This window comes from Typopeltis vanoorti, chromosome 23 (genome assembly GCF_054136105.1).
Source record: "Typopeltis vanoorti isolate ZY-2024b chromosome 23, IOZ_Tvanoo_1.0, whole genome shotgun sequence".
Taxonomy (NCBI): Eukaryota; Metazoa; Arthropoda; class Arachnida; order Uropygi; family Thelyphonidae; genus Typopeltis; species Typopeltis vanoorti.
This window is the reverse complement of record NC_143571.1, coordinates 92,472,957-92,490,457: the sequence shown is the minus strand read 5'-3', so window position 1 is coordinate 92,490,457 and position 17,501 is coordinate 92,472,957. Positions and strand designations below refer to the sequence as shown.

General features: G+C 38.0%; 1 protein-coding gene across 1 annotated transcript in view; it reads right to left on the bottom strand.

Annotated features, from left to right (window-relative positions):
• beta-Man (beta-mannosidase) overlaps positions 1 to 17,501 on the bottom strand; it is a 386,558-nt gene that overhangs the window by 87,971 nt on the left and 281,086 nt on the right. The window contains exons 11-12 of the mRNA XM_090413087.1: positions 9,285 to 9,467; positions 756 to 853 (exon numbers count right to left, since the gene is read on the bottom strand). Coding sequence (XP_090269213.1) covers positions 756 to 853; positions 9,285 to 9,467 — 281 coding nt within the window. The remainder of the gene's footprint in view (positions 1 to 755; positions 854 to 9,284; positions 9,468 to 17,501) is intronic.

Here is a 17,501-nt window from a genome sequence, read left to right as displayed (position 1 = left end):
TGTTGGAAAGTATCCAGAGGCGACTGATTAAGGTAGTTTCTGATCTCTGGAATTTCTAATATAAGGAAAGGTTGAGAAGATGCAATTTACAAAGTCTAGTGGATAGGAGAAAGGACCTACAAGTTAGTAAGGGGTTGTTATAGGATCAATGTTTGAGAGGTTTTACAGAAAACAGTTAGAAATCAGGGGAGAACCAGAGGTCATCCTTGCAGCTGTATAAGGAGAATGTGAGTAGGGGAGTGAGAAGCAGGTTTTTTGCATGCAGAGTTGTGAATGATTGGAATGCTTTTCCTGAGAGGGTGGTGTCTGCAGAGAATTTGAGTGTGTTTAAAGCACAGTATATGATGAGCTGTGTATGACAAAAGGACCTCCTAGATGGGGTCTTGGAATGATAATAATAATAATAAATGTTAATTCGAGGATGTGAAAAGTGGGCTGAAGTAAAGGGAGATTACGTTGAAAAGTGACACAGTTGTTTTCTATCACCTCTAAAAGTTAGTCAGACTGGAAACTTATGGACCCATACTAGTATAGTATGGGTCCATACTATACTAGTATGGGTATATAATATAGTATAGTATATAATTATATAAAAACCATAAAACCAATTAAAAGAACTACTGCAAATATTCACCTTTTTCCTTCCACATGGAAGAATCAACAAAAACATTTTTTTTAAAAAATTCCATTTATACATAAATATTATGAAATTTTAAATGTACACAGTAATATCAAATGCAATGTGGTATATATACCTGTGAAAGATATATCGTATCCTTGAAGGCATTCTGGTCACATGTGATGGCAGGTGTGGGCAAGTGATTTTTGATAAGTTCCAAAATGAAGACATTTCCTGAAATGAAATACAAAGAATGTTCTGATAAGCATTTGTGATTATGATGAAAAGCCAAACGGCTATTTTTATTTTTTTGTGATGTCAAAACAATGAGTATTTATTTTATTATTATTAATGGTTACTAGTAGTAACTGCACTCCATTAAGTTCAAGAGATTTGCTGCAGGAGGTCCCACTCTGGGGTGCTTAAGGGTCAAAGCTGGGTAAATGGGAAAGGTTAGCAAAACAAGTGTTCTTTGTCAGAATTGCAGGAAAAAGATCCAGAGGAATACAGGATCTCAGTGGATTGAATCAGTAAAAAATTGCCTTAGATTTATTATTATTATGTGACACGTCCAAGGACTCATCGTAGGAGGGAACTCTACTCCACTTCACTATACACACATCTTTCAATCTCCTCTGCTACTTAATTCTCCCACTACAATCAATGCCATCACCACCCTGTAAATTATGTGTGCACTGATAGCATATTTTCCTGTACACAGGACAAAAATGACAAATTAATTTGGAGTAAAATTGTCAATAATAAGTTATTAATGGTATTTGTTTATGTAGTACTATGACAATATCCTCTGCACCCCCTGATGGTATGTGTGAGGAATTTGATGATGATGGTCTTACTCAACCAGCAACTCACCTGTCATGTACTCTCATTCATACTTTCACATTTACAAAACCTTGTAGCAATACATTCTACTTACCCAATTGCCTTAGAGCCATAATAAAAAAAAAATTAATTATCCCTCCTTTGCTCACTACAATTATACAACTCCCAGTAATAACTTCCTGTTCTTCCTCTCTATGCATAGTTTTTTCTTTATCAAAAACCTCTAGTGAACTCCTCCCCCAACCAACTTTAATGCTATTATCATACCACCGCTCCTCAGTCTATTTACTAAGCTCTGCAATTTACACTCTCTCAGTTTTCCTAATAATCAATATTCCAGATTCTTGATATTCCCATAGTCATTATCTGGATGTTCTTCAGTTTCCACATCACTATCAAAGCCAGAGGAAAATAAATGTGAACACAGCAGTCCAGGTGTGGTCTAATCAAAGCTTTATATAATAGTACAGCAACCTCCTTTTTATTTGTCAGTGTTGTCCTCTTTGCCACATCCCAGCGCCGTTTCAGTAATGCAATATACAGCATTATAATTTTGCACTTGAGATGCAGCATCTTTCACTTAGCAATATTAAAATGGCAACTTCCACATTCTTAGCTGCCTGTATTACCAGCTTATTTAAATCTCCCTAAGGGATGATACATCAGCATCAATTCTTATAATTCTTCCAAACATCCAAAAACTAGTGAATATCTCTCATGTTGCTGGTATAGAGGAGGAAATAGTCTAGGGATAATAATAACTAACTACCTAAATTTATTTACCAATTAAATTATTGGACCAGTATTTCATATTGATCACCAATGCATCTTCACTTAATTATTATTATTATTATTATTATTATGTGACATCCCCAAGGAGTCCAAAGACTCATCGAGGGAGGCCAACAACGCTACAACTCTCCATCTCCACCACTTAATCTACCAACTATAGCAAACTGCCACCACGCTCAAGGAATTGGTAGGTCATTCCCCTTCCTACTTAAAAAGTACACAGCATTTCATAAGCAAAATTAAAAACATTACACTCAACGAATAAGATTTATTAGTCTGATCAATGATACTATTGTGCTCCTACAGAACATATTTCCACACGACATCACGGCCCTCTTTGCCCATGTACTCTGCTCCGGATATTTCATGTGCCAAAACAATTTTTACCTTCAAAAAGAAGGTACAGCTGTGGGCTCACCACTTTCCCCGCAATAGCTAACTTTTATATGGAAGACTTGGAGCAACGAGATCTAGAGTCAGCGTACCTAAAGCCAAAATTTGGCTCAGATGATGATGATATTTTCACCATTTGGCCCCATGGCTGTGAAGCACTAAATACATTCCTTAGCCACCTGAACAAACAACACAAACGTATCCAATTCACCATTGAAATAGAAAAAAAAAAAAAAAAAAAAAAAACCTCTCTTCCTTTCCTAGATATACTTGTAACACGTCTTCTCTCAGGCTGTCTCTCTCCTCAGTCTACTGCAAATCCACACACAGGCCAGAGTACATACACAAAAATTCTTACCACCACCCAACACAAAAACTAGGTGTCATAAGCACCCTTAAACACAGAGCTCAAACTATTTGTTCAAATGAGCAAGCTCTAAACCAGGAATACGAGATCATCAACCATACATTTATAAAAAATGGATACAGTAAAAAAAACTATTCACAAGATCCTCGACAGACACACCACTAAAAACAAAAAATATTTCATGACTGCCATTGCCATTCCTTATGTTAGGAGGCATTTCGGAAAAACTAGACAGGACACTACACAAATGCAACATCAAAACCATCTTTAAACCCCTGACAAAATTAAGACACCTACTCAGTTCTCCCAAAGATCCTCTTCCACACTAGCCCATACAGGGGTTTACAAAATACAATGCACATGTAACTTACCATACATAGGGAAACAGGGTGAACCATCCCAATTTAGAAAGGACAAACAAATGACACATTAAATATGTCTATTTTGGAAAAACATCCTTTCAGACCACGCACTCCAGACATACCACAGAATTGATTGGAAAGGTACCAAGTCCATACACGGCACCAAAACCTGGTTTGAGAGGAAATTTAAAGAAGCATGTGGAATGCTCAAACACAATGGTCTAACCATTCCAAGAATATGGAGGACCCATTTGCAACCATTATAGCAACCAGAACAAGCCAAAGAAAAATCTCAATACAAGAAGACTTGGTGTTTAGCAGCCTGAACTGTACAAGTCGTGAAGAAAAGTTTAGCACATGTAACTTACCATACATAGGGAAGCAGGGTGAACCATCCCAATTTAGAAAGGACAAACAAATGACACATTAAATATATCCATTTTGGAAAAACCATCCTTTCAGACCACGCACTCCAGACATACCACAGAATTGATTGGAAAGGCACCAAGTCCATACACGGCACCAAAACCTGGTTTGAGAGGAAATTTAAAGAAGCATGTGGAATGCTCAAACACAATGGTCTAACCATTCCAAGAATATGGAGGACCCATTTGCAACCATTATAGCAACCAGAACAAGCCAAAGAAAAATCTCAATACAAGAAGACTTGGTGTTTAGCAGCCTGAACTGTACAAGTCCTGAAGAAAAGTTTAGTACGGGAGGACTTTAATTATAGCATAGATTCAATTTATCTTTGCAGAGTGCAAGATCATGTAGCTTGTTTTCACATACACCATGTATTTTTCTGATGATGACCTCAATACAGGGGTTGAAACATCAATTGTTATTTTATTAATAATAAGAAAAATAATCATTTCAACATGTGTGTTTTGTGTCCCTAAATTCATAAATATGTATAATAAAATATTCTGAAAACTTTATTTTAGAAGTACAGAATGGCGACTAATTTTGACAGTAATATATCAGAACACAGAAAGATAAGTAAATAATTATTTATTGACTTATTGCTGATATTTCGCTGGTGTTATAACCAGCATCTTCAGAGCACAAAACACAGTTTGTCAGAGTATGCGAGACTACAACAACATGGTGTAATAATGGGACTAGTTTGAAAAATTGTAGCAACAACATGAAGACTAAAGTCCTAATTAGGCATCCTCTATGTTAAAAAAAAAAACAGAGAGAGAAAGCAGGTACTAGTTATGTCTTAAGATGACTGACTCCCATCTTAGGCAAATTTATACAGCCATATTTGTTAAGATTCAGAGTATGTTTCAAGGCTTCAGTTGCTTCCAAGAACAATCTCTCTGACTTGGTGCAGTACTTTTGTTTTCTTCCAGTTGATCCTGTGTGCAGGGTATCCAAAACATGGTCTGCTAAGCCTGACTTGCCATAGCGATAGTGGCAGATGTATCTTTTATGTTCATTAATGCAGATGACCACAGTCCTTCCTGTCTGATAGTAGTAAGGTTGATCACACAAGCAGGGTACTTTGTTGACTCCTGGATGTGAAAAAGGAGAGATGCTGTCCTTGGGTGAATGGATGATAGTTGCTAATTTGACACACGGTCTGAATACAGTGCATAGTCGATGTTTATTGAGAATTCTAGATATCTTTCCTGATGTGCCTTTAATGTATGGGATCGTGACTGTTTTGTTGTAGTTCTCCATGGTGGATAGTGTGAGGGGTTTCTTCAGAGCATTTAGTATTTTGTCTACCTTATGGGGATTATAGCCATTGGCTAAAAAGGTGTAGCATAAGTGAGCCAGTTCAGCAGTAAGAGCATTGTCATTGGAACAGCCTGTTCTCGCTCTGTGCGTTGACATTTTTAAGATACCATACTGTTGAGAAGGGTGATGGTGCGATTGTTTGTGGAAATATCTCCCTGTACGTGTGGGTTTTCTAAAAACTGAGAATGATAAGGAACCATCTGGAAGAATGTGATTAGTATATCCAGGAAGGGTATAACTGAGGTAGAACCATGTAATTATTATTATTTTTTTTTTTTTACTATTACGTGACACCTCCAGGGAGTCCAAGGACTCATTCAGGGAAGCCACCTACTCTGCACCTCTCTGTTCAATTCATCAACTACAATGAACCAGAATTACCATCATTATCATCAACTACACCAACGCCATCTACCACCCACCATGACTAGTATTTTCAGACATAACTTGCACATTATTCTACATATTCCCTACAAAGTTTTATACACTTGTTACAATGCTGCTGTATCATTTACAATCCTCTGAGGAAAAAACTTTCCCTTGTTGCACAAATCCAGTCCTCAGCAGCAGATATGTGTGGTAAATTTTGTTCCTTTCCAGTGATTCTTTAAATTTGGGAACAGGAAATAGTCAGATGAGGCCAGGTCTGACAAATAGGGTGGGTGAGGTAGACATTGAAAGCCGAAGTTGTGCATTGTCCTGCAAAAACAACATGCCTCTGCTTAGTTTCTTTCCTGTGGCATTTTTCCTTCAGTACCTCCTTCAATTTCTTCAGGGCTGTTGAATAAGCTGCTTCAGTAACAGTTTCATCTTTTTTTAGTTACTTGGTAAGGATTACACCATCTATATCCCAAAAGACAATGGCAATAACCTTCTCTGTTGACTTTTGGTTTTGGAACTTCTTTGGCCATGAAGAACCTTTGTCTCCCCTCTTCATTGACTGTTGTTTGGTCTCTGGGTCATAGTGATGAAGCCATATATATAATCAAGAGTCACAATATAAGCCAAAAAGTTTCCATCAGATTTCTGAAAATGATCTAAAATCCGTTGAAATGACAGCACACATTCTCTCTTTTGGTTGGCACTCAAACATTTGGGGATCCACTTCACTGAGATCTTCAGCACATCCAGATTTTGGAGGATAATGACCCCAAGTCGTTTCCTGGATATCCCCAGAGTCTGTGAATGTTTTTAGCTGATATTTGTCTATCATCAAAGATCATGGCATGCACTCATTGATGCTTTCAGGTGTGATTGGTGTGGAAAGTCTTCTTGACCTGACGGTATCTGTGTCTCAAGATGCCCAGTTTTAAACTTGGTCACACATCTGGCAACTGCTGGATATGCTGAGGCACAGTCCCCTAAAGTCTCACACAAAGTTTGGTGAATCTCAGTAGCAGACTTTTCTTGCAGCACAAAAAACTTGATGATGGCCTGCACCTGTGTGTCTTCAAATTTCTTTGAAACCTTTGACATGTCTTCTTATATACCCTATCTGATCAAAAGTATCCAGACACCTACTCGAAACTGTAATCAAACTTTCCCTGTGACACACTTTCCAGTAGTGGACATTAATATGGGGTAACTCCATCTTTGCTTCTAGGACAGCCCTAACTCTGCTGGGAGACTTTCTACCAGGTGTTGGAACATCTCTGGAATGGCAGCCCATTCTTCCAGAAGAGCTGCGGCCAGAGCAGTTTGTGATGTGGGTCTTAGGGTCTGGAGCAAAGTTCGTGTTCTAATTCATCCCAAAGGTGTTCTATGGGATTCAGGCCTCTGGGCCGGCCAGTCCATTTCTGGAACGTTATTATCCACAAACTGTTCCCCCTCACAGACCTTGCTTTATGGCACGTAACATTGCCATGCTGATACAGACAATAGTCATCACCGACTAGATCTTCTACCATAGACAGTACACAACGGGTCAAAATGTCCTTGTATCCTTCACATTTCCATTTCCATGTAGCGTTATGAGAGGGCCAAGTCCATTCTATGAAAAACACCCCCACACTTAATGCCGCATCCTCCAAATTACACTGTTCGCACTACACATGCTTGCAGGAATCGTTTTCCAGGCATTTGCCACACACAGACCCTCCCATTGGACTGCCACATGGTAAAATGTGATTCTTCACTACAAAACACGTTTCCAGCTGTCCACTGTCCAGTGGTGTCACTCTTTATACCACTACAGATGGTGCTTAGTGTTCACAGGAGAAATGTTTGGTTTATGGGCAGCTGCTTGACCACGGAACCCCATTCCTCTTAACTCTTGACGCACAGTCATGGGGCTGGCTGGGCAGTTAATAGCACTGCGGAATTCACAGGTGATTGTTTCACTCGATGTCTGGCGATTTCCATGAACCATCTTTTTCAATGCTCAACAGTCCCTGTCTGTCTTTAAACATGGCCTACCTGACCATGGTTTTGATCTGGTTGTGCCTTCACATTTCCACTTCACAATCATGTCATCAACTGTTGACTCGGGCAACTTGAGGAGGGTTGAAATGTCTCTGACAGATTTCTTACTGATGTGGCAACTAATAACTAGTCCACATCTGAAGTCACTGAGCTCCTCTGACCTACTCATTCTGCCTGTACTTTTTATAACTGAACAATACAGCTCTGTGCCTTCTTTTACACTGTAAGCGAGGTCATAGTGACATCTAGATGTCAGTTTACGAATTACAGAGGGGTGTACTTTTGATCAGATACTGTATTCTAAAAGAAATAGAATACATTATTGCAACTTGATGAAACATGGGGGTTAAAAGGTTTTAAGATACGTTCTTTTTTGTTGTTATATCAGTCACTTTAATATAATTTTTGTTCCAGTTTATCAAGACTTTTCAGCCCTCATTCCCCATAGCACTTCCTCTCCTCTCCTATCTCTCCTGTGATTTCTAAATATATTATATCCTTTACACTTTATCTCAGTTACAGCTTGTAATTCTGATGATGATAATTCCAGTTTTGCTAATGCCAACAATTTTAGGCCACAACATAATTAATAATGCAATGAACTAAACCCCATTGTTCCTGACATTCCACAAATGTCAGGAACAAAGGGGTTTAGTTCATTGGCCTTGTTGTACAACTTTTTCTTTTTCCTCTCCAGAAACACTCAAAATGTCTGAGCATACAGCATACATTTTCACTCCTTTGTAAGATGCATAACTATGTTCAATGCCATTCATATCTTTATCATGTTTGCATACCATAGCTGAACGTTGACATACATTCTTGCCATTCCTCCGATGATGATCTAGTTTCCCAAACTCTGAATTCTAAGTCTGACTCCAATAAGTTATTTTTCAATAAGTAAAATCATTATGGAAAAGAGAATACTAAACATCATCAATGACTTTATAGCATGGAAGATATGGCATCATTGGTAGTACAACAGCAAAACGAAGTGTATAACGCCTTCTAGGCACTATGAAAAGATGACTTGACAGTCCAAGTTGCAATGGTTCCTTGAGCATAATATACTCCCAGATGAGTCTTTGACTCCATGAGGTCTTGGGTGATAATAATAATGATAATGACAACATTATAATTAATGACAATCAATGTAAGACTGGAGATCTATAACAGAGTTGGTAGGTGGGCAAATTTTTACTTTTATATTTCTTGTATGAATCATACATCTCAATGAATAAATGTTATGGGACATCTCAAAAGCTACATTATAATAAAATTAGTATATAGAGTATATATGAGGATACAAATATATCCTCATATATTTGTAGCCAAGTATATGCCCCCAAAGACTTATACTTGACTACAAACTTGGCTTTCATAAACCTAATCACTAGAGAGATCAGTTAATTATACTTCCAAAGTTCTCTATATGCTTGTTATTGCATGTGTGCTCTAGACATTTTATACTTTGTAGGAGAAAAAAATTCAAAATTTCTGGTACAAAGATCCTGTCACTTCTGTATAAAATCAGCTAACTCACCTTCAGTTAAAAAGCTTTTTTGAAAGGTCTTTGCTTTCTAGATGGATATGGACAGCTCTTTCAATCAGATCAAAATGTCATTACCAGACTACAGAAACACTATATCACTATATATATATCAGATTTTAAAAGATAATTTTTATAATCAAATTCTTTTAAAAAGATTATAAGCTCAACTAAGTTTTATCTTACCCATTGTTGAATGCTGACGATGAGACAAAAATCTACTAAAGGGATAAGTCCAGTCTTCTGGCTCTGAGACTTCGGCAAAACTCTCAAAAGATGGATAAGACTGATATCCATACTCCGATGCAAATCGTGGAATAGGAAATACTGTCCAATCCCAGCTGTCTTGTGCATAATCATAGAAGTGAACTGTAAGAAATCCAAAGATAAAGTCTATACATACATGTATTATCATCATCATTTCTCAGGTTGTTCCCAGGCTGCACCCTCAACAGTCTAAACTTGTAATTTCAAATAAAGTTGTGCTGCTGCTGCTACTGAACTCAATAACCAAATGCAGATATCATATCTTAACTCTCACTTATACAATCAAGCTCATTCACTATAAGATAATACTAAGAAAGACATGGTTAAGTGAATTAACTGAGAGTTCGCTTATGTGTGAACTCGTTCGGACTCCTTGGAGGTCTCATGAATAATAATAATATAATAATAATAACGTAAGATACAACTGTCTGACATGGGACTGCTGTGGTAACACAATTACCACAGCAGTCCCATGAAAGTCCAGAAACTTATGGGGCAAAAACTTCAGTTTTTGCCCCATAAGTTTCCTACCTGGCATCTGAAGAATACGAAACAGCTGTCTGGTGGGCAAAACCTTAATCAAATGCATTAATAGAAGACAAATTTACTGGCTTCTGGATAGAGTGCATCGTCTTAAAGTGGCCTCTAAGCAGTACCTAGACTACACCAAATTTGGTGATCGTTCACTCATAAGCTATCACTTTGAAGATTTGTAGTTTCAATATATTTTGCAGAAAAAAGAATTAATATTTAATAATCTTTCTTTTGATAAAAATCTTTCTTAAACAAAGACATCTTAAGAGTTATTATTATTATACGGGCATCTTCATGGAGTCTGAAGACTCATTACAGGAGACATCAAATCAGATTTTGGAAATGATGTGGAGAACTTTAACTTATGGAAATAAAAAGGTTCTGGTTCCGTTGTGTAAGACCTTGTATGGATTACTGCACACAGATTTGGTTACCTGGTTTTCATGGTGATGAGGATATGTTGGAAAGGGTCCAGAGAAGATTGAATAAGGCTGGTCATTGGGATGTGGGATATGAGAACAGATTGAGGGAATGTAGTTTGCAAAGCATTGTGAATAAGAGGAAGAGAGGAGATAGAGATATCAGTGAGACATTTAAGTTGGTAAAGGGTTGTTACCAGGTTAATGTGAAAGAAATTTTTTGTACAATGGGGGAAGGGGGTAGAACAAGGGGGACATACCTGGAAGTTGTATAAGGAAGATGTGAGCAGGGACATAAGGAGTACGTTCTTTGCGTGGAGAGTGGTTGCTCAGTGGAATGCTTTAACTGACATTATGGTGAATGCAGATACATTGAATAAGTTTAAAGCACAGTTTGATAAGCTTTATGTGTAATAGTGTTTGCCTCTGTGATGAGTCTTTAGCCTCCTTGGAGATCTGGTGTTAATAATAAGAAAATAAATAATAATAATAACATCAAAAGAATTGAAGATGTTCAGTTCTCTGGACCCTTTCCAACATATCTTCATCACCATTTGGACACCAAATCTGTGTGCATTAATGCATACAAGGCCTTATACAATGGAACCTGAACCTCTTTATTCAACATATGGGATAACAACAGAAAAGAAACTGAACTGACAGAAGAACTAGAGAGTCACTATGAACATAATTGATGACGGAAACAGAGAAGTAATATCTTGTGGGAGCAAACTTCCTAAAATGTTGGTGACTTCCTCCACAGGGATGTTAGTGAATAGAGATGTAACATCCAGGCTGGCAAGTAGATCCGTATTGGAAATTGAAATGTTGTTCGGTTTCTCTACAAAGTGTTGCGAATTTCATATATAAGTATAACTATATAACTTCCAGAACTTCTAACAAAAACATCGCTCCTCTGGAAAAAAGAACATTGTATAGTTTGAAGAAAAAGAAAGACATTATCATATTAAAGGCAGATAAGGGAAATTCCACAGTGATTTTAAACACCAGTGATTACGAAGATAAGATTAACAGCTTACTATCGGATACATCTACCTACCATGTCCTAGTCACAGATCCAACACTAAAGAATCGCAATGACACCAACGATTTAATACGTCACATGGTGAACTGGCCTACAGACTTAAAACGAAGATTGAAATCTATGCATCCACCAACACCATGACTATATGGTGCTCCTAAAGTACACAAAAATGGAATACCATTACGCCTGATTGTAGATGGAATCAATTCACGCACTTATCTGTTATCTAAACACCTGGCAGGCCTCATCAAACCACGCATCCATAATTTGGATACTTATATACGAAATTCACAACACTTCGTAGAGAAATTGAACAACATCTCAATCTCCAATATGGATCTACTCGCCAGCCTGGATGTTACATCTCTATTCACTAACATCCCTGTGGAGGAGGTCATCAACATTTTAGGAAGTTTGCTCCCACAAGATATTACTTCTCTGTTCTGTCATTGTTTAACATCAAACTTTTTCATATGGAATAAAACCATATATCAGCAATTGACTGGCCTCGCAATGGGTAGCCCTCTCTCTCCATCTTGTGCTGATCTCTTTATGGAGGATTTTGATAGAAAAATCTTATCTCAAGTAGACCCTAAACCCACAGTATGGTGGAGATACATGAACGATATCTTTATTGTTTGGAACCACACAAAAAAGGACCTGTTAGACATTCTAAACACGATCAACTCTTTACACCACACAATCAAATTCACTCTAAAACTTGAAAAAGATAACCAATTACCATTTCTGGACACTTTAATTAAGAAGTTAATGAATGGTGGTATCAACCTCTCAGTTTACCGCAAACCTACCAATACAGGATGTTATTTACACTTCACTTCCTCCCACCACATTTCTCAGAAACTTAGCATTGTACACATGCTGAAGAACCGAGCCTCTCTCCTTACAACAGATCAACAGACCTCCAGGAAGAACTATCCCTGATATCTAACAACCTTACCATGAATGGATTTCCTCGAAGACTCGTCCACAAGATACTTTTCCCTGACCCCCCACAAAGACAACAAGATGACATATGTTATATTTCTACAATTGTCATTCCATACTTAGGGACAGTTTGAATAAGATTACAAGACTCCTTAGACCACATAAAATAAGAGTGGCCTCTAAACCAGAAGTGATTAGGCAATTCTTAAGATCTCCAAAAGATAGCCATCCTTTCTTCAAATATGCCGGAGTTTACAACATGCCCTGCTCGTGCGGCTTGAATTACATCGGCCAGACTTCAAGGAGCCTTGAAATTAGGCAAAAAGAACACATTGGTGACGTCAATAATAACAGAGAAGAAAAATCGGGGTTAGCTTTTCATTTCTCAAGAACAAACCATATCATAGAGTGGGATAGAAGTACAATTCCTTACATAGAGGAGGACTTCCGCTCCTGAATTATTAAAGAAGCCACAGCAGTTTCCCGCTGTATACAAAACCTTAACAGGAACCAAGGACTAATCTTGCCCGTGATCTGGAAGACCCTTATTAGATCTCTAAACTCACCAGAACTGAATTACAGTGCCAACTATAGAATGTTTCTAAATAACAACAAGTGAGATCATGCACGCTCCGTTCTTTGTCTAATATAATTGAAATCGATTGATTATAGTTTGTAACAGTTTTTAACTTTTTAGTGCTTTACATCAGTTATGTACCCTGAAGATGCCGACAGCTTCAGTTGGTGAAACTAGTTGGTATAACAAAGATGTTTCTTATATGTACTTGATCAACATAGCAGTGGGGAGGGCCGAGTTGAGTAGACGATTTGCGAATACACACTATGCATCGCACACGACTTTTATGACTGAGCATCTGCAGTGATCGTTAATTCATAAGTAATATAGAAATAACAGACACGACACAACATAAAAAAAAAATGAATTTTAATTAGGAAAAGATTTTGGGAAAATTTTCTAGTATTTTTTCCTTTTCTTCGGGGTGTGCCTGGCCCCCCCCCTCCCCCCCCTTCTGGGTGCACCACTGCAATATAATCCCATTAGAAGTCAGTTCCTTGAAGGTTGAGTGAATGGGGATGTGAGTTCAATGTTGTAAAATGTAAGGTTAAAATTTGGGGAAAAAAGATGGGATATAGAATTTATGCTTGGTGGGGATATATTTGTATGAGGAGGAAATAAGAGATCTTGAGGTGATAGTGGATAAGGATCTGAAATTTAGGGGACACATTGCCAAAATTGTTAAAGCAGCACAAAGAATTCTAGGAATGAGGCAGAGGACATTTTAGAAGTAAGGAGATTCTTGTTAATTCCATTGTATAAGGCTTTGATTAGGCCACACATGGACTACTCTGCACAGATTTGGTACTTGGCTTTCAAAAGGACAGAGAGATGTTGGAAAGTATCCAGAGGTGACTGACTAAGGTAGTTTCTGATCTCTGGAATGTCAAATATGAGGAAAGGTTGAAAAGATGCAATTTACAAAGTCCAGTGGATAGGAGGAAGAGCAGTGATATGATAGAGACCTACAAGTTAGTAAGGGGTTGTTACAGGATCAGTGTTGAAGAGGCTTTACTCAATCAGAGGAGAACCAGAAGTCATCCTTGGAAGCTGCATAATGTGGGAGTGTGAGCAGGGGAGTGAGAAGCAGGTTTTTTGCATGCAGAGTTGTGAATGATTGGAATGCCTTGCCCGAGAGTGTGGTGTCTGCAGAGAATTTGAGTGTGTTTAAGGTGGAGTATGATGAGCTGTGTGTATGAAAAAAAGACCTTCTAGATGAGTCTTTGACTCATCTAGGAGGTCTTTTTTTCATACACACAGATCTCCTAGTTTTTCATATACACAGACCTCCTAGATGAGTCTTTGACTCCATGGGGTCTTGGAATAATAATATATAAATGTTTTGAGAAAATTTAAAGAAAGGGGTAATCATCATCATCAAATTCCTGACATGTACCCTCAAGGGGTGTACAGGATATGATATTACTACATGAAATGTGTGAAAGGAATTAGAGTATAAAGGTAAACTATAGTTCTTAAGGGGGTCTTTAATTTCTTCTAATTGTCTGTGGATTTCATAACAATGATTCCAAGATAAGGTGGTTAACCGTATGCCTATTATACTTCGTAGGTAAATTATGTGTGTTCTCTTTGCTGATTTGCCTGTACATGGGATTAAAAACCTTGCCACTTCCATATGAGACTGGTTAACTCACCTTGAATACATTCACTATTGGGGCACTTGAAGACATCCAAGAGGTATGCAATGTACAATACACAACTTCTGCCTGATAAAGTCAACCCCACCTTCCTGTGGTGTGGCCTGTTTCCATAAAAGGAACCTCTTGCAAACCCAGCGAACATTTCTATTACAAAAGGATACTTTCTAGTTGGAGAAAATGTCAACTAGATCTAGTAGGTGGTAGATGATCATCACCAGATGAAATAAACCACCAGGCTTATTGGAGGCCTGGAAGTAATGTATGTAATATTCAGTCTCCAGAGCAGTAGTTCTGGTTTCTGTTTCCTCCTCTCTTCTTCGTGCAGTGTGAGTGAAACCCTTCAAAGGCATGCAAAACTTATTTATGGCATCAAAATCTCCTGCATTATGAGGGTGCATCAGCAAATATAGTGGCATCACAGTCTGGCTTACAGACAGTGCACAGGCTGAACTTATCAGTAATGAATCAGGGGGCTTCCCAGTTAAATGGTGCATAGCATCACTGTCACATCATGCCTGGAGAGGGAGCCTGAGCAGTGGTAAGTGGGATGTACTGTTCAGGCCATAATCATACCAAAGCCCAAGTGTCAACCTTGTGGTGAAAGGAATCAAAAAATGTGTAATTTGGACATTGAAGGTAGACTGTGGTTGATGCAACTGCAATTTGGAGGTCTGGACTACATATCTGTAAGAGATTATGAGTATCATTTATTTTAGAGTTTAATATCACCGATGTTGCTTAAGTGGATGTGAAAGCAAGTTTTCTTTTTTATGGATTCTGGCATGTTGTATGCAATACAACAGTGCATTGTGCATAGCTTAGCTTTCTTGTTAGGGTCAGTTTCATTTCAGTCAGTATATATACATTTTATTTTTGCTTCAAAGTTAGGGAAAAGGATGGAGGGGAAGGGATATGCAGTGAGAGGAGATATATAAGAGATAGTGCCTCTCGCATATCACTAGTTAGACTCCCTCTCATGCATAAGCTCACAGAGAAGCCACTTGACTTGTTACTGACAGTTTGGGTATGTGTACCATCTGGTCTTTGGCACCACTAAGTCAATCATTCTTCTTCTTCTCTTCTTCTACTACACGTTATTCCCGCTTCCCATGCAGGGTCCGCGTGTTACTTTAGATGCGACTTCTTGTTAGTACTACTCCCAACCAATCCATCGCCTGGTCTGCCACTGGGGGGATATATTTTTGACTGTAGAGGCATATGTTCATGGGGCCAGTTTGCCTGTTTGTGGGATGAAAAACGCCAGATAAACTAGCGGAAAAAAAAACCCTACTGACCGCACCCAAGACCGGCTAACTTGGCTATGCCTGAGGAAGATCCTCAAATTCCTCATGTCTACAACGGGAATCGAACCTGGGACACTCCTTCCCCAGGCATATGGTTGCGAAGCGCAAAGCCACTAGGCTAACCGCGCGGTCTTCCCCTAAGTCAATCATTCCATTTGGAAATTCAAGCCTCCAATGACCTACCACCTACCATCTAGTTGACATTTTCTCCAACTTGAAGATATCTTTTGCAATCTTTGCTTGCTTGGTACACCACAAGCAAATTTATTTCCTTTTCTGGAAACAAGCGACACCAGTGGGTCAAACAGACTGTATACTCTAAGTCTCTTGTCCATAAGTAGCCCATAAATAATAAATACAGAATATTATATTCAGACAATAATGATCAGGAAAAGGAAGGAATAGGAATAGCATTCAAGACCAAACACAAGAATAAACTTCTTGACTGGCAGTAATTTCAAGTAGAGTTATATGGTAAAATTTCAAAATGGGGCCTTAGGCAATGAAACTTATTTGTGCCTATGGTCTCACAGTGGGTTCTCCTAAGAAAGAGGTGGAGGAATTTTTTTGTGATATTATAGAAGGCAGGTACAAAAAAAACTGGGAAAGATGATCCTTGCTGGAGAAATATAAACTAAACAGCAGAATGATAGGAAATAAATTTCACATATACAGATAAGTTTTGGGTAAATTTTGGAGAAACTAGCAAAGGCAATAATAATATAAATGTCTATTAGATTTTTCTTTTGTTCTGAATAGTCATCATTAACAATATGTTTCAACAGAAATAAGTGCACAAATTCTCATGGAAAGAAGGCAAAAGTCTTACTGAGGTTATTGTTATTTTTTTATGTTGACCCCAACACATGAAAGGTCACAAGACATAATACTTCAGTGCCATGTGTGGGGAAGTGATTAAAGAGGAAAATGTAGCCTGTTGACATGTTTTTGAAGAGTGGGAGGTTTTACTCAGTGGGTAAAACAGTATGGGGAAAATTGTTCCAAAGAACAGAGGAGGATGGAATGAAGGAAGTTAATGAGAAGTTGGTTTGGTGTGTTTGAAGCTGGACAGTGTATGGGTGTCGGCCAGTTGATCTTAAAAGGAAACTGGAACATTATCAAAATGAGAGGGGATGAGGTAGGATTATTCTTGTGAGTAATAAGGCAAGCTTGAGTTTTTTTAGCATTAATATTTATTAAGTTGTCTTCACCATATTTCAGGATGTTGAAGTGGTCAGTGTTCAGGTCACAGGTTATGGAAGATCTCGAGGCATCTTTTTTCTTTCTTTTTTCTTCTTATTTTTTTTTATGTTGAGCAGTGGCAGCTTGTACATAAGCACTGCAACACTGCAACACCCTCAAGAAAAAAATTAAAAAAATTAAATTTTGTTTTTGCACTTATAAATAATAACAGTGCTTACAACATTATATAAATGCAATACAACATGTTAAAGCTTATGTTTTGACATTGATTGAATAGTTAATAATTAGAATTGTTTGATTAACGCTTTAGATTACGAAACAAATGTGCTACTATCTAATACAGTGTCAGAATTATCACATTCGGGCAATTGCAGCTCGACTGACAGATATTCATTTGCGCTTGTAATTGCATGTAACAAGTGAATCTGACACTGCTCAAATGAGC